The sequence below is a fragment of the Phymastichus coffea genome, unplaced genomic scaffold (genome assembly GCF_024137745.1).
Source record: "Phymastichus coffea isolate CEN01 unplaced genomic scaffold, Cenicafe_Pcof_1.1 PCOF00137, whole genome shotgun sequence".
NCBI classification, from domain to species: Eukaryota; Metazoa; Arthropoda; class Insecta; order Hymenoptera; family Eulophidae; genus Phymastichus; species Phymastichus coffea.
This window is the reverse complement of record NW_026706948.1, coordinates 565,972-583,944: the sequence shown is the minus strand read 5'-3', so window position 1 is coordinate 583,944 and position 17,973 is coordinate 565,972. Positions and strand designations below refer to the sequence as shown.

General features: G+C 31.4%; 3 protein-coding genes across 3 annotated transcripts; 2 read left to right on the top strand and 1 right to left on the bottom strand.

Annotated features, from left to right (window-relative positions):
- Positions 1-2,606: 2,606 nt before the first annotated feature.
- LOC131671892 (MICOS complex subunit Mic60-like) lies at positions 2,607-6,775 on the bottom strand (the record flags this gene model as incomplete). Its single annotated transcript, XM_058948678.1, has 9 exons — positions 6,604-6,775; positions 6,139-6,218; positions 5,743-5,808; positions 4,948-5,163; positions 4,787-4,875; positions 4,376-4,495; positions 4,030-4,240; positions 2,805-3,216; positions 2,607-2,732 (listed from the first exon to the last, which is right to left on the bottom strand). Coding segments are annotated over exons 1-9 (1,371 nt in total), but the record flags the coding sequence as incomplete, so codon positions are not given.
- LOC131671869 (large ribosomal subunit protein bL35m) lies at positions 6,714-7,949 on the top strand. Its single transcript, XM_058948645.1, has 4 exons — positions 6,714-6,801; positions 7,194-7,350; positions 7,432-7,569; positions 7,646-7,949. The coding sequence occupies exons 1-4, from the start codon at positions 6,771-6,773 to the stop codon at positions 7,884-7,886; spliced, it is 567 nt and encodes a 188-aa protein (XP_058804628.1). The 5' UTR covers positions 6,714-6,770; the 3' UTR covers positions 7,887-7,949.
- Positions 7,950-8,708: 759 nt separating this feature from the next.
- LOC131671856 (fumarylacetoacetate hydrolase domain-containing protein 2A) lies at positions 8,709-15,278 on the top strand. Its single transcript, XM_058948625.1, has 6 exons — positions 8,709-9,083; positions 11,118-11,279; positions 12,459-12,675; positions 13,337-13,671; positions 13,753-13,840; positions 14,012-15,278. The coding sequence occupies exons 1-6, from the start codon at positions 8,956-8,958 to the stop codon at positions 14,072-14,074; spliced, it is 993 nt and encodes a 330-aa protein (XP_058804608.1). The 5' UTR covers positions 8,709-8,955; the 3' UTR covers positions 14,075-15,278.
- Positions 15,279-17,973: the final 2,695 nt, after the last annotated feature.

Sequence of the window (17,973 nt, the reverse complement as noted above, 5' to 3'; positions counted from 1 at the left end):
GTTTATTCTCAAATAAAAATGTTTGACGGTGATGAGATATCACACTTAAAGCATATGTATATTGAAGTAAAACCAATTGAAATTCGTTACTATTCAGATTTATGATCAGAAAAATAACGCCATAGAAAGAAAAAAAGTGTGCGAACAGAATAGCTCGAGCTTCATAAAGAACTTACGATAAGAGACAGTAATATAATGAGAAAGTGGATAAAAGAGAATAAAAAAAAATAATAGGAAGATGGATCTGAGAGAGCTAGCTAGTTGGCTGAGCTACTAAAGGAAGACAGAGAGTGAACAGAGAGAAGTAAAAAGAGGCGAATGAGCGAAATCCTTTATGAGTCAAGAGTAATAAGAAATTAAGAAACGAGTCGAGAACAATGCCAAGTTTCCTCTGCTTTACAGCAGCCAGCACACAATGGCCACGAGCCACTTGCGTTTTTTCATTGTCGTTCACGTTGCTTTTCGACACGTCTCTCTCGCAGTCGTCACTGCCCGAATAACCTGATTAAAACCAACCACTTACCAAGTAATCCGATTTACCGCTTATTATAGCATTGTCTCAGAATCTAATATTTTAAGAGTTTCATAACGTGCCCCGTTCACACAGCTCTTACAAGTGTTAATTCGCGCGATTTCCCATTCGCGTTAAATTGGAGTGATTATTGAGGTTGCTTCATTCGATGTGAAGCCACTATAGTAAATACTTAAATCCTTAATTACATTCTAACTTTTAATTGAATCATCAGAATTGGAGGATTCTTGCAGCTGTTTGAGTTTCATTTCCACTTCTAACTTCAACCATAAATTTAGCAAACGTAATGTTATGTAGCATAATAATTATCTTCCATTCCCAAAACTTTCTAGCAAAGTTTTGTTTCGTTAGTTTAACGAGACTACTCAACAAATTTGCCAACAACATTTTCTCTTCAAAAAATTAACCTTCCGAAGAATAAATACTCGAAAGTACGAATAACTTTAGCAATGAAATTCAACAACTTCTTACCTCAAAAATAGTCGTTAGCTTCCATAAAACAGCGAATAGTAATCAAATTATTATTACTCCAGTACTTCAACAAGTCTGTTGGCCATGTCATCAAATTGATATGCACTTATCGATTGATATTCATGTCATAAAATGTTTGCGAATTTGAAAGCAATACATTTGGAGATATTTCTTTCATTTTTGACGTCAAAGAGAGGAGATCATAACACAGTGTTGTTTACCAGCCCGTGCCAGACGGGAGTTACCGCGACGAATTGGGACACAAAAAAAAGTAGGAAACGAGAGGACTGGGAACCAACAGATGAAGAAGAAATCCAGACGACGCGAAGAGAAAGAGAGGGAGAGAGAGTGCCGCCAGTCACACAGGAGTGGGCGAGCGAAAACACAGGATGTTCGATCTTATGATTCGACGAAAGCCCATTGTTTGTCCAAGCAACAAAGGGACGAGAGGCCTAGCAGAGCGCCCAGAGCGTTGCCGTACAAGCGAGAGTTCTTTACACAGCGAAGAGAGGGGGGGAGAGAGAGAGAGAGAGAGAGAGAGAGAGAGAGAGAGAGAGAGAGAGAGAGAGAGAGAGAGAGAGAGAGAGAGAGAGAGAGAGAGAGAGAGAGAGAGAGAGAGAGAGAGAGAGAGAATCGCGAACACGAAGAAAGGGCGCGAAATACAGTGAAGCTGAGAGTGAATGTGACTGATAGAGATAAAAAAAGATACACAGAAAAGGCAAGAGCAAAAAAAAATGAGGCGAATGAGGGAGAGAAAGTATGTGTAGTCGCGGCAAGGACCAGCAACGGCATCAGCACTGCCGACGAGATAATACGCGCGGGCGGCCAAAAATATTGGCGGCGCTCCAAATGGAAATAGATAAAAAGCTTGCGAGCGCCGGTGCAGGGGAAAACTCCTATCTGGACCCGCGCGCTCGCGCTTTGTACGCTTTTTGCAAGCATCGAAAGGCCCATTCGCTTTTTTCTCTCTCGCTCTACCCTGGCACTCACACGCTCTTCGACTGATTGTCCGACCTAGCGAGGACAGCCCACGTGGAATTACTCCCCCTCTGATTTTAGACTTGGCTCAAACACTCAATGTCGATGCAGAGTTTGAATTGAACATCGTTCGATCAATCGTTCACGTGATTTTCCACGTGTTTTATAAGTGCGCAAGGTGATACAAAAAATTAGATATGGATAATAAAAGTTATCAGTGAAAATATAGATTAGAATGAACATGAACAAAATATTAGGCAAAGTGTCAAAGTAAATAATGATTATTTAGTAGTGTATATACTCAGACAACTTAAACTTGTCGAAACGTTGAGACAATAATATAAATTTATCAAGTTATGAAAAATGACTTATTTTTCTGTATTAGATTGTGCTAACTATAAATCTTTTTCCAGCCTATAGTAACTTGAACAAATCAGTATTATAACAAAAGATATGCTAAGAAACATAAAATATTAACGTGATCATGATATAAAAAAGTTGTACAAAGAATAATAATAATTAAATTTTTTAGCTATTATAGAAAAATTGTATAATCAATAGTTTTATTTTTACGAATTGAATTTTTTACGGGAAATGTAGGGATCTTTAAAGCTTCAAAACTTACCTTTTTTTCGAAATCTTCTCTAAGTTTCTGCTTTTCCTGAGCCAGAGCCAACTCAACAGCTATATTAATTTTTTCTTGTTCATCTCCAGACTTCAAAGCAGCTTTTAATTTTGCATCAGCGACAGTCTGAGAAATTTTGATAAAAAAGTAATACCTCTCAACTACACATGTTTATAGATACCAAATCGTAATAGTTACCTGCAATCTTTCAAACTCCTTTTGCAAAAATGCTACTTTACGATACATGTGTAAGGCAAACAGATCGAATGCTTCATCGGTTACGGCAAGCTTTTTATTATTGGTATTGATGCCTGGAAAAAGGATTTGCAATTCTTCGTGGAACTTCTCTCTCGCTACTTTGACACTTTTCCAGTATTTTTCCGTTATGTTCGCGTTAGCAATTTCTTGATCAAACTTCTTTTTAGCTTCATCCAATTCCGATAATATTTTATTAATGTTTCGCCTGGCAATGGTTTTCTGTCCAGGAGTGGCTTCTACTTTAGGATCATCAATCGAATTATGCAACTTCTTCAAGGTCTCAACAGCTTCATCTGCTTTCTTTTCTGCCTCTTCCAAAGCAAAAGATCTCTTTTCTTGTGCTACTTTTAATCTAAAATACAACATAAATCATTAACGAAATTAAGGAACCTCGTCTTCTCAATAATATTTAAAAATTATAGAATATATAATTATAACGGAATCAAAATACATTCTAACAAATATTCCCACTTTCTTAATGAAGCAATTACGCTTTCTATTATTACTTGCTCAAAAAATGTATTTCCCAACTGAAGTTTTCAACAAAATACTGGTAAAAATTACCTACTAACCAATCCATTTATAACTTTTCATTCAAAAAATCATTTTTTAAGTAACGTTTTCGATTTATTTAAAATAGTTCTATGGGCAGGTATTCAACAGCAGATCATCTGGTAATTATAAAAGCGCTTCTTGTGATCGCTCATAATAAAAGATTGTTGATAAATTTAAGAAAACAAATTTTGTAATTATTCTTTGCATAGTTTAGTTCACTGTAGTCTCAAACTGAATTTGATATGTATCTCTGTTGGTTTGGAAAAATTTATAATCGCATAATTTACAAAACGTGTAACTTCATGTAAAGAATATCTCCAATTTCAATCTATCAATAACTATTTTATTACCATCTAATTGACCTGAACAAGCATTTTATTAATCGCTTAGTGATCTGACGTTGAACATATGGTCATAGACTTTAATAAACTAAGATTAGCTTTATATAAATAAATAAAATTTTTAAACTAAAAATACAATTATAAAATACGTATTGAAGTTTGATATCCAACAAATGTTATATTAACTGTAATTTGTATAATCCTTTTTTCTTATAAAATAAGTTTAACCTCAGTTTATTGAATTATAAAATTAGCAAATAATAATGTACCTATCCCATATTTGATTTCCTACAGTAGAATCGGAACTTTCTACAACACTCATGACATCTTGGTTAAAATCTTGAACAGCACATGAGGCTTCTTGAAATGCTGCTATAGCTTTAGAAGCAAGTTCCCCACCATATTTTTCTAGCTCATGTAAATCAGCAGTAATTTGTTCACTGGGTGTTACTTTTGAAACAAGAACTGGTTTTTCGGATACTGAAATACAAATTAGAAATTGCAATTTTCATTCAATCAATGATTACAATTATACAAATTATTTATTAAATTATTCAGTTAATGAAAACTGCCACTGTAAGCATGGATTTCAGTTGGAATGAAACTTATACGTACCAACTTCAATTTTTTTGCCTTCATTTTTACTAATTCTAAGTTCTGGTTTTGGTTTATCAATAGATGGTGGTTTAGGCGGTGAAAGTTCTAATGCCGCTGGTGTGAAAGCAGGTCTTGGCGCTGAACAGATATTGAGTTATCAGTTAGTCACTGATGTTAGTCAAAATGCAAAATTAAAAAGATAAACCAAAATATAAAACCATTTAGAATCTATTAAAATCTCTTTAACACATAAGTTACAGATTATTTGTACTTTCTATTGAAAACAGTTCACAAATCTCACAATGACTTAATTTTTTGAAATTCATGAATTTGCATTAATTAGAATATCATTTAAAAAAGATGTAGCTAAATAAATAAATTAAAGGAAAGGTAAATGGAAAGGAATAGAGGAGTAGGATAAGGGCTCACGTGTAAAATCTTCAAGATTTGAACAATCTACTGTTCTTATAATCTGACCTGGTTTTGGGGTTGACTCTCCAAATATCATGTTTGAAATTCTGAAGCAATAATACAAACATGCAAATATTATGGAATGAATAACTTAAATTAAAAATAGTACAATAGCTTACTTATTTTTTAATGATTCAAAGAAACTGATAATAAAATCAAAATAACTTGATTCTTCCTGAAAGATGATCTGTATCGCTCGATTTGTTCCTGGAATCCATCCATCCAATGTAGCCCTAAATTTTTCATCGCTTTTTGCATACGTTAATATTCCAATTGCTCCAATTGTAACAGCTCCAAGAGTAACTAAAGTACCAGTGCCTCCACGTGATTTTTCTCTATAAATTCATACACAATATATAAAGAAATATTTTTTACAAAAAAAAAATCAAAACACACCAGCATGTACATCCACCATCAATTGATTCTGCACAAATATTTTAAATTTAACTGCTTAAGTTAAAGTAAATACAGATTGAAAAATTATCAATTACCTACCCATCTCTTTTTTTATCATGCAAATAATCAAGAGTGAAATTTTTCTTGATAATTTTGAAATCTGTATTTACTTTGTCTTCAGCAATCAAATTCAAAATGTTCATGCAGAATCCATTACCGGTGGGTGTACATTATAGATACAAGCTAAAATGTTAGTTTTAATAATTTAATTGTAACTGAAATTCAGTACATTCAATGAATGACATGAGATCCAGTTATAAACAGTATATTTTTTGTACTATTATTATTACAGATATACAAAATTCATAATTTTAAAAAATTTTCATGCAGCACATGACCAGTACAAACTCCTTAATAACCCATTTTAATGCATCTAATGTGGAAAGATGATAAAAATAAATACTACTATGATTACACAGACAAAAGCAAACCAAACCACCTAAATATTTATCGTGTACCTTCCAGATTCAGTTGAATATCTATGTCCAGATAATCTGGATGCAAGAGTAACTTCCTTGAATACCCTAGAATCATACTTTTTAAGTGAATTCTGAAACCTTTAGTAAGTATACTAAAGGGAACACAACTAAGTTTAAATATTTAAAATATTACTTCCAAGATAACAGGCTGAAACTTATCGACAACTAACATAACCATGTTACATTGGAAATAATCACTATTAGTAGATTTTCGTGATTATATATTAATTGAAAGTTAGAAACATTTTAACATATCCTTCAATTCACTCTTACTAATTCATTACACAAATGAACTCATGAACTATGGCACATTGCATTAAATTGATAAATTAATTTTAAAATTTGTAGACATACAGAATTATTTTATAGTCTCACCTGTCATCGCACTTGATCTTTGGTCTTGTTTCATAGCTCCTTGCCGCAAGGTAGAGCCTTTCACAACCATGTTTTTTAATCTACAAAAAAGAAATTACGCTGCTGTCAGTCATAAAAATATACACAGAATTATGTAAGACATCTTGAGAATCAAGACATAACATTGCCTTTTAGAAGGCAAATAATCAATGACAATGTTCGTGACTGTCGTGTTATCCTTCGGAAACATAAAGATAATAAATAATTGGATGTTTTCATCTTTCAAGCAATGCAAATTACTTAAGAAAGATTGCAATTTCCCGCGGGAAAATTGGCAACAAGAAGAATGAAAACATGCTTGTCAAGCGAATGGTACATCTCGTTACCTCATTTTTTAAGGCTTCTTGATAAGCAAAAAATGCACGTCACTAGAGTACCAAAAAGTGAAAAATATGACAAATATTTCCAAATGATTGTACAACTTACCCGATTAAGATTAAGGCCGTTTACGGGAATTTTTACTCCGACTCGGAACATCTTTCGGAATGGCCGGTGTCGGCTGCCTGCCTAAGAAAAAAGGGGAACGGCGCACGCGGAAAAACAGCTGGTAGCAGTCGCAGCGCCAGGATTCCGAGTTAAACTGAACGGCAAAAATGTTTCGTGCAGTTACAACTGCGTTGCGAGGTAAATATTGACTTTATTTTTATAAATTTTCATTAGTTTTGCTGTTCAATTACACATATATGATGAATTTTTGTATTTTAAAAAACACTCTCAATTAATGTTATTACTTACTATATTTTTGCATGGATTTTGGAGGCAGTGAGGTTAGGACCGAGCAGAATACGTTCAATTTTATTTGATACGGTTGAACAAGGGAACGGTTCGATTTGTTTTTCATAGAAATTTATTATTTTATTGTCTCGCAGTGGAATTTCTGTTTGCACTACATATTTTGCAATTAAATTTATGAAATATATTTCTAATTTATTTTTATTCGATCATGTTATATATTAAATCACACTAAAAAAACAAACTATGTAATCATTTTTATATAACTTATTCTATTGTTTTAGAAGGAGCCAAGAAAGCATTTGCTGTAAGTGCATTGGTCTATGGAAATGTTACATCTACTCTTTTGTCTCCTCAAGCTCGAAGTTTAAGTGTATTTGCTAAACAACTCGAATGTCAAACAACATTAAAAGTAGAAAACAAGGGTACAAAAAATTTAAGGTAATTTTTTGTGATATTCAATGTATTTAATTAATTATTCAACTTTATAATCTTAAATCTTTTTATTTTTGTTTACTGTAGCAATTCTATAAATAAACTTCTGGTTCTTCAAACACAATTTTCTGCTGTACCATGTAGAACAGTTACAAAGTTTTCTTTGAAAAAAGGAAAAAGAAAAAGTGTTAAAACAGTTCTTTACAGATTTTACAGATTAAACTGGTAAATTTGCATAATACTTATTAAAATAATTGTATAATAGTCAGTATCAGTACTCAATGTATTTCAATATTTGCAGGGGTATATGGATTCGTACAAAGGCTGGGCGTCAGAAACATTTGTGGAAAAAAAGTGCATCACGAAGAAGAAAATTAAAACAGCATGTTTTCACTAATTCAACACAGTCATGGATGTTGGATAAAATGGTAACTGCATTTTGGAGGAGACCAAAATATTGGGTTGATGATCCTTATGAGCCTTATCATAAACGTGAAGAGTTTCCTTTTACTCAAAAGAAACCGAGACCTCTACCTGAATAAACATTACTTAACCAACTATTGTTATTGCTTCTAGATGCTATTAAATACACACATCTTTTTATTATCTAGCTATATAAATTAATTATTACACCTAATATAAACTAGTTTTCATAGGTTTTTTCAAATATCAGTTATAGGGATATTTCAATTGAATTTATTCATGAAAAATACTTTAAGTAATCATGCTATTCTACCTCTGCATAATCAATATATCGACTTATTCAAAAAGGAGATAAAGTAGGGAGCGAAAGTATCAATGGATGACGATTAAAAACATCTGATCAACTTTCATGTATGACGTTATTTTTGCCGGCTGCTTGAGCGCTTTTCATTTTGTTTTTATTTCTGTATAATTTTCCTAGCAATCAAGAAGTATTTAAATAGATAGATACTCCTAAACAAAGATATATTAAAATGAAATTTTACCAAAATTTAAAAATAGAGAAGCTATTAGCATGTATTTATTTATATTGTTATGACGGGATACATATTATTAATGAATTTAGTTAGGGAAATCGAATAAAATATGAAAATACATTATAGAGCACATAATTATGCTTAAAAATAGAAAAAAATGTGTTTACTTGTAGGTTAATTTGTATTTTTTAGACGAAAAATAACATTGAAAGCAATGAGAAAAAACAATAAAATAAAAAGAAAGTCTACTTAAAAAAAAATAATCCGACAGAAAATAAAAAAATAGGTTACTGTAGCTAAGCCGCAAAATAGATAGATGATTACATAGGCTATAACATTTACGGGCGCTAAACTTTCCCCTTCTCTGACGATGTTAGAGCCCACGAAAGCCAGACGCAGAAGAGCGAGAAGAACGATCGAGCGAGCCCCCGGAGCAACCAACGGAAAGCAATAGTAGTCTCCTGTCGTTCGAGCGGCCCGCACGACAAATAAAACAGAAAGTCAACGGTACGCGTACTACATTGCAGCAGTCGTCCAAACAAGATAAACAAACTGAGCTGATTACAAGTTTGATAAGCTTCTCGAGCGTGCAAGTGGATTGGTGAATTGCAGGCACTTTTAATCAGCGCCGTTGAGAACGTACAATAATAAGATGCCTCTGCAGGCCAAAATCCGTGCGCTGACCACGCTTCTCGTTGGAGCAGACAAAAGTTTCGGCGTTACTTGCCTTAGTCGTATTGCCGGGCGCAACTTCTCCACAAGCAGCGCTGCTAACATGAGGTTCGTTAATTTTTAGTTCTTTTCCTTTTGTTACGTATACGCATCTAGCCGGTTCTCTGCTATAAGCCTATACCTGTGTTATACGATTATATTGACCTAAAGCCGTATACTGCAATAATCAATTTTAGCGTGATTTTCTGCTATTCGCTCCTGTGGAGCTACTCACTCAAAGTAACTGCGGCTACTGCTATCTGCCATTAGTGAATGAAATAGTAAATGTTTCATTTATTATGCTTTTTCTGATTAAAAGATCTTTCGAGTAGGGCGTATTCAAGTTATATTTGTAAAGTGAAGGCGTGATTATTTCGATCAATGATGCCGGCTGTTGGAAAATAGGTATAACATGGATCTTTCATTTCTCCCAAAGTTTTAGCTTCATTTATATTGCTAACAATTAGATAAGATATATCTCGAAATTATTTCAGATATAAATCACACGTATTACACAATCGTCTTTATACATACTTTAGTCGTTGTCTAAATAAACATTATGCTTTCTCGCGTAGGCGAGGCTTTTAATAATGCATGAAAAATTTTGGAATAATGCCGTTCTTTTTGACATAACTTTACTCACCATCGATTCATATCAGAGTTATTTTTAGAGCGTACGCTTTTTAAATCGTAACTGAAATATTTTTTCCGATATAGTTAACTGAACGGCTCTTTCCTTTTGAGAGTGCATTAAGTCATTGCATAACAAATTAAAAGTAAATCTAAACTGATATTTTACATTTTTATACATGAGATGAGCAAAAACTAAGTCAAAAAATGATCAAAGAATACGAAGGGCATCGATTTATCACATTTTCTGCCCTATCTAATGCAAATTCCAAGGCCAAGTTTTTAAGCAGTACGCATGTCCAAAGCTAGAGTTTAGGGGACAATTATTCGAAAGTTGAGCAAATTAAAGGACGAGATATAGAAAAGATCGAAACGTTAATGAATCATTGACTATAAATTGGTACAGTTGTCGTTACGGATACATAAATTAATAAATATCGATAATATTGAATATCGACGCTCGTAATAATATATATTATGTAAACGTGTTTTTTTCGTGAATCAACACGATGTGATCCGTGATAGATTTAGACGATAGGATCAGTTATTTGGCTAATTTTATTTATTAATGAACTACGTTAATTTTGAACGTAGTTTGAATTAACAATAACAATAACAAATTGAATTATTTCCTTAACAAAAAGTCTCAACTTTAAGCAGTATTTTTCACACTTTTTTAGTTGTCAAATTATTATTTATTTAATGCTTTTACACGGATAATACACTTCAATATTCCATTTACATTGCTTGCCACTTATATTCTTCTTTTGTTAATTTAATTGCTATTGTTAATATTGTAATGTGCAGACTAATAAATCGTTTCTATATTTCGATTAAAGAATATTTAGTACTCATTCATCTTAATAAATCCGTTTAACCAGTATATCATTTTTAACTGTTGGGATTCCACTTGAGCACAATTACACATACTTTGTTAAACAAAAGCTAACAAAAGCCATCTGATTTAACTGCTCATTACGTGTAAAAATATGTAGATATATACAAATTTGAAACCTATTATTATTCTTCAAATTCAAGTTAGTAGGTATGTGACGTAAGCTTATCGATAAAAATTGCTAACTAGGGTTTCTATGTACATTAATATTTAAAAGAAGGGTGTTGAAATTTCAAAAATGTTCGCAATATTAAATTGTACTAAGTAAGAATAACTGGTCATTGTTTATTTCATTCCATCATGCAATCCACTATTCTTATATAACCCAATTGCAGTAATAATCCGAGCCATGAAAATGCAATAAGCTTTAAATTTATACTTAACCGTATCATCAAATACACGTAGTACATCGAGAAAAAAACTAAGATTATTTCCATTTAAAATGATACTCGTTTCTTTGTGTCTTGACGATCAATTACTACATGACGTCACAATTTAACAATAATTATTATGATATCTCAAAGTAAAACAATAATTATTTATTATATCTAAAAGAGACTTGAATTGTCACTTTGCAGGTTTGTACAATTCGTTAACAAAAACGGTGGCCCCCAACAACTAGGAGTCCAGCTGAAGCAGGGTGGTGACATCGTTGCAATCTCAGTACTTAATTCAAGAATTCCAAACTCGTTAAAAAAGTTCCTGGAAGGCGGAGAAGAGTTCATAAAGAAAGCAAAGAGGTAAGATATCAGTCTGAAACCTGTTACGATCATACAATTACTTTTTATCTCACTGTAAACTGTAAACAACCTACGATGTTAAATCGGCCTGTTTAATTTTATATTGGTAATATAAACCAGTTTAATGCTAAATTTGAGTAACTTTTCACCATAAAATATCCGGTAAAGTTAAATAACTTTTATATGTTGAAGATTCATCTTAAATATTACTTTTAATTGATAATAATCATAATGTTTTTTATTAAAGTAATGTTCCTTTTTATTATTATTTAAAGAAATTTTAAAAAGAACTTGCATTTAAGAATTGCAATCCGTAGGAGAGAAAAGTTATTGTCTTTATTTTATTATGCTCTAGGAAGGATGATCTTGATTTGAAAACTGAAGTGGAAAGGTCAGTTAGTTTGAAAAATGCATTTGAAATATATCCCTTATTAAATGTAATTGATTAAGCAAAAAAAAACCAGCGACCCTCATTCTGAACGAGGTTTGGTTGAGTTGCTCGGCAGTGTGTTCTTTTCCTTCAACGTACAAAGCTCCCACAATTCTTGTATGTACATACCCGTTTGTCCACTTCCAGCTTCTTGTACAAAAAACTGACCATATGCGAGTCTGATCCCTTTTTTATTTGTGTTTAATTGCTGGCACATTTGAGCGAGAAATGAAACGAATATCACAACATGAAAAACTCTTGTCATGACTTTTTTAAGGATTGAAAACACGTAGTTGCTTTTAAATAATAATGTTTTTGGAACAAATTAATTACTAACTGCCATCTATGCATGTCATCCTTTTGTATTCAGTAAAATTAAGTATTTTGTTTAAACATTGATTACTCTTTAAGTAAAATATTTATCAAACCATTCAGTCATTGCGCTCCTGCAAAGAAATTGTTTTCGAATGTTACAGTTTAAATCAAATTAAATTGTTTTTATTTTATACAAATAGAAAGCTCCTCCTTTCAAACTTCAGAAGGAACAAACAACATCTAGAAATACCATTATGGAAAAAATTGATTTCTATATTAAGAAATAGACGTGTGCAAACCATACGAATGTTGAATGTTAAAATGATTACTCTCTTTGATTGCTGGTTTGAATGTTCTTTCCTATTTAATTGTACCATAAAGATCAAAATTCAACACTATATTTTCATTTTTCTTATCAAGGCATGTATTTTTAGAATAGTAGCAGAAGGCCGCAGTGTAATACCTGAGAAAGATGTAACATTCCTTCCACCCATTACTCGTATGGATAAGCTCGCTTGCGTGGGTCTAAATTACAGCGGCCATTGTAAGGAACAGAACGTGGAGGCACCATCGAATCCTGTTATTTTCAGCAAATTTCCCAGCAATATCATTGGTCCTTATGACGATATTCATTTGCCAACAATATCAGACGTGAGTAAACAAAATTATTCGTCAATGTATGTTACTTTATGTGTATTAAAATAAAATACGAAATTATGTTTATTACAATAAATTTTTTACGCTGCAATAAGTTAATTTGAATAGCATTTTGTATGCATTCGTTAAAACTCAAATTATGCAGAATATTTTGCACAATGACAATTTAAACTTAATAATATTGTTTTCCATTTATTTGTAAGAAAACAAGACACGTTTTATAAATTTTCGAAAGAGCAAGGCATTCTTTCACAATAAAAAAATATAGCCTGTGTGCTACTTCCGAGAGGTTATTTTTAGAAATTAACAAACTTGCGTAACATGTTAATGAACCGCTACTATCTTTCAGAGTCACAAGTTTTGTGTTGTTTCACGTGAAAAGAAAACAAATATATATATACCGCTGCTCAAATGCATTACGCGGTTTATATAAGACGGAGTATCGTTCTTCAAAAAATCAGTAAATTATTCATTTAATATTCTGCAAGCATACCTTGCCAGAGTATATAATAAGTATTAGATAAATAACCATTCATAATTTTTCGACTTAAACTTTCATATATAATTTATTTGAATTATCTAGGTAGTCGTTGACAAATCCAATACGAAACTATTTCATGATAATTGTTGACCATGATAAAATATTTATTTACAGAAAGTAGACTGGGAAGCGGAATTAGCCATTGTAATTGGCAAAAAATGTAAAGGCCTAAACAACCACGAGGCTGAAGAGCACATATTTGGCTATACCGTTGCTCAAGATTTATCGGCGAGGGACTGGCAAAAAGGTAAACGAAACGGTGGTCAGTTCCTGTTGGGCAAAGCGATGGATAACTTTTGTCCATTAGGTCCAGCTGTTGTTACTAAGGAATCCATAGCCGATGTGAAAAATTTATCTGTTAAAACTTGGGTCAACGGAGTACTTAAACAAGATGGTAACACGTCCGAACTCATCTTTAAAACGCAAGATATCGTTGCTTACATTTCCCAGTGAGTGAATTCTATCATATTATTGCTTTTATTAGTTTTTCAAAAGCTTCTTATTTGACTCATTATTGGAACTACTTTCAGATTCATGACTTTACTACCAGGTGACGTCATTTTAACTGGTACTCCGGCTGGTGTAGGCTTTGCTAGAAATCCACCAGAGTACTTAAAGGTTTGTTTAAAATTAATTGGCTACCTTTAAAATCCATAAAGAATTCAAAAATTAAAATTCGTATTGTCAGTTTCATTTATCACTCACTGATTCCTTTTATTAATCACTGCTACAAGATTGATTTTTTAAAATAGGAGTATAAATAATCTTTTATAATTATCATTTTTCTAGAAAGGAGATGTTTTGGAAACTGAAATAGAGAGTATTGGACGTCTTAAAAATAATTGCCTCTGATGTTTGAAAGACGATTTTCCGTGTTCAGATGATGTGAGCAGCTCCATCCCAAAAGTTTCTATTCGTGCCATAAACTAGTGATTGATACTTTTGCACGAATAATAGTTGATTCAAAATGATACTTATTAATAAAAAATGTAGGACAGCTGAATACTCGAAAATTACGAACTCTATACTGATCTAGTATATTTTACAACCAATGTACTTTAATCGGCGAATTGTGCGCCTGTGAAACTTATAATATTGCCAATAATTAATTATGCAATTTTGTTATAGACACAGATATTTTTATTCAAAATAATCGATATTTATACATATGCGCCGATATAAAATATAATTATGAAGAGTAGAGTAATTGCTAGAAGAGTAAGAATGTGCTGTTGTACAACGTTTGTTAATTTTTTCTCATGAAAAAATTTATATCAAAATTTCACTTATACAAACTATTGGAGTTGAAATTAGTATGTTTATACTGGAATAAAAATTGAAACTACATTATCTTTTATGTAGTTAGTAAGTTGCTTCTCGAAGTCATTTTCTACAAAGGTTCGAGACGATTCTCAAGTTTTTCGGAATACGAGTCGGTTTGAGCTTTAAAGCCATTTACACCGACCACGTTGTGAACTCTCTTTATATTTGTACTTGGCTAGCCTTTAAGCCTTTCTTAATGTTTAAGTATCCAAGTTATACATTATATCCTTTGATTAATATGGTCATTTTTAATTTGTAATCTTTTATTAATTATATCAATATTGAAAAACTGTACAGCTATAATATAAAATCTTTTGTAAAATTTTAAATTTACATTAGACTCGTTAATACGATATGAAAAACCGTGTCTGTATTGTCTGTAAAGACTTAGAAGAAGATAGAGTAATTGACAATGTCTATATTTTACGGAAAGCATTCATATACTGAATTTAATTTTTTTTTTATACTGTTCAGTAATAATCCATTTCGAATAACCCTACGTGATAAGAGATTTTCTTTTCGGAATATTCTTATTCACAAAATATTGTTGTGAATAAATTAGATTGGTTGTCTTATTTTTTATTTCAAGTCTGCGTTTACTTGAGGCTCATATTAATCAACCGTATAGTTTGAATTCTAGCGCGTTGTACAGCTTCCTAATGTACCGATTTATACAGATTTGTGACTCCAGTACGAATATAATTAATATAAAGAACATAAAAAGCTATAACAATGCCTCCTGATATGGGTTACGAATTTGTTATTAAAAACCGTCTGCGTCCCTTAGTTACTGAATCATAAGAAAATAGTTGATTGAAAAAATTGTGTAAACTTAAGAAATAAATTGATACCGGTCATCTGTCGAAAGTTCATCATTAGGGACTGTAATTCACTGCCAAACTTTAAAATATAAATGGCCATCATTAATTATATAACTATCGCTCGGACATAGAAGCAAGGTTTGGCCAGTCGATGAGTTTAAAAATAGCCGCAGTAAATTTAAGTTCTCGCATAAAACGAAAAAATGGTATATAAATCTACAGTATGTTTAGTGCCACTAACGATGTTCACAAGACATTGTTTATAAAAAACCAATGCATTATAAAAATATCATAATATTTTTATGTAAAATTTATAGAATGTATAGATAGAAACAGAAATTAATAGAATATATAGATAAAACGAATGGTTCAAAACTGAAGAAAATGAAAATTTGTTTTATGATAAATTACGTGTAATTTTCTATAACGATTAATTATGCCAAAAAAATCGCGATTAAGAAGTTATTTTTGAATTAATTCTTAATCGAACGACTACACTATGAACCACCTAATATAAAAAGCAGACTTTTATGGACGTTTATTTTTTATTACTTAAACGCTCTATATTTTTTATAATTTAAACTCTCTATCATCGGCAATGGAAATTTACTTTTTTGGAGACAAAGAAACTTCCAAAGTAAACAATTTTCTTTTATTTTCTATGGATTTTTTATCTGTATACGTATAATTAGAGACAATACAACTATTTACAGTGATGATACGGCGAATTACCCTTGTAATTTCGAAAATTACAAGCGAACACCTTTAGCTGAAATATAATCAATGACTATTTAATTATCATGTACAACATGGTTTTTCCTTAAAGATTTTAAAAGTGTACTACGCACGTGAGAAAACACTCTATATTAAAATTTATTTATAAAATAAAATCTTAACCTGTCGGAAATAGTTTATGTATAAAATTATGATATATAAAAATCATCAGGTAATAACATTTGCTAACAGTTATTTACATTTTATAACCACTTATAAACGTCAGATTTTGGACACATATAACAATTATAAAGAGTTATTTTCTGTTAAAAACTGTTACTATTAAATAAGAACAGTTGTTTTCTGTTACTAACAGTTATTTGCATTTTTATTTACCAAAACAAATTTATTTTAATAAATAATAGCTATAAATGACTATAAATAAGTAAAAATAACAGTTATTTCTAATTATCTGGACATAAAAAGTACTTATAGGTGAAAAAAATTAAATTATAATAACAATATATGTGTTTAAAATAATTCTTAATTATCACATATGATAACTAATTATTTACAGTTGTAAACAATTATTTACATTTTTGTAATTGATTTAAAAACTGTTCATAACTGCTATCTTATAGCAAACTTTTTTATGATACAATGGTGTATTTCCGATATTGTTAAACTATAACTATAACTGTTAAGAACTGTATATAACTATTACTGACAGAAAAAAAAATCTGCTATACTTATCTAAATACTTTTTAATTTTTACGCAAAAATTATTTCCAACAGGGTAATAATCTAACAGTGCTCTAATTTTTATGAAAGTCTATCAATCTTAGAATTAAAAAAGAATCATTGGTTTCTGAAAAAAATACTAAATTTTTGTGTACTAGAGCGGGATTTTGAATTCCAAAGTTATCGACGAAAAAAAAGATATCTTATTTACCGACGTATTGTGAGCTATGAACGACAGAGCAACTGACGTTTTTTCCAACATACAATATAGATGTCCTTCATTGTCTCATTTTTTTCATATTTCATTTTTTATACGTTTGGTTAAAGATGAAAGAATTTTAATATATATATGTGAAAATTTGACAAGACTATTTCGGTTTTGATCATTACCATAGTCTACTTTTTTTAGTATTCTCTTTTTATACTCAAGTAAAAATGTTGTTGCGTGTCGTTATATGTAACTAACTCTGAATAAGATCAAAATCACCCTATTTTAGCAAGGAAAATTGCAAGAATATCAAAATGATGAATAATTTTAAGGACAATAAAAGATTTAAATATGGTATACTGTTATGTTATAAAACTACGAATAAAGTATTATTTCTTTCAATAAACTGAATATCTCATGAACATTGTTAACTAAAGTGTCGTTCTGATAGATACATATATCAAAAATATTTTTATAAACAAAACTGTTAAGCTTATAATCTGCTTATTAAAAGACAAATGGAACGTGTGTTGCGTGGAAAATGATTGCGCATCCACACAGATCCGCCCCTCGAATAAAATGCATCAATACTCGGGGCAGAAAAGCTCTTGGCTGTTGGCTTGTGCACATCGAACCCCCGCCGTTCCGTCGACAATGGCCCCCTCAATGCTATCCTAATTCGTAACAATGGCTCTTCCGTGGCTGTACATTAAATTCTGTATACTCACATGGATTGTCACGAAATCTTTAATTCAGCCGTTGATTGATGATACCTTATATATGTACAACTGTGTTAGATGACTCGTGTAATAAGCAATGCTTTTTTCCTAAGGATTTCGTTTCTCTTTTTTACAAGCTCTATTGTGTGTTAAGTTGTCACTCGATGAATCACGAAACGTTATTATGTAAATTGATTTTCTGTTATGTGGAGAGAACATCGTTTG

What these genes read in the sequence shown, in the direction of transcription:
- LOC131671869 (XM_058948645.1), top strand. Translation starts at nt 6,771, where the DNA reads ATGTTTCGTGCAGTTACAACTGCGTTGCGAG. An exon ending in AGTTACAACTGCGTTGCGAG is followed by an intron (nt 6,802 to 7,193) that starts GTAAATATTGAC and finishes CTATTGTTTTAG; the next exon opens with AAGGAGCCAAGAAAGCATTT. An exon ending in AAGGGTACAAAAAATTTAAG is followed by an intron (nt 7,351 to 7,431) that starts GTAATTTTTTGT and finishes TGTTTACTGTAG; the next exon opens with CAATTCTATAAATAAACTTC.
- LOC131671856 (XM_058948625.1), top strand. Translation starts at nt 8,956, where the DNA reads ATGCCTCTGCAGGCCAAAATCCGTGCGCTGACCACGCTTCTCGTTGGA. An exon ending in AGCAGCGCTGCTAACATGAG is followed by an intron (nt 9,084 to 11,117) that starts GTTCGTTAATTT and finishes GTCACTTTGCAG; the next exon opens with GTTTGTACAATTCGTTAACA. An exon ending in ATCCACCAGAGTACTTAAAG is followed by an intron (nt 13,841 to 14,011) that starts GTTTGTTTAAAA and finishes TCATTTTTCTAG; the next exon opens with AAAGGAGATGTTTTGGAAAC.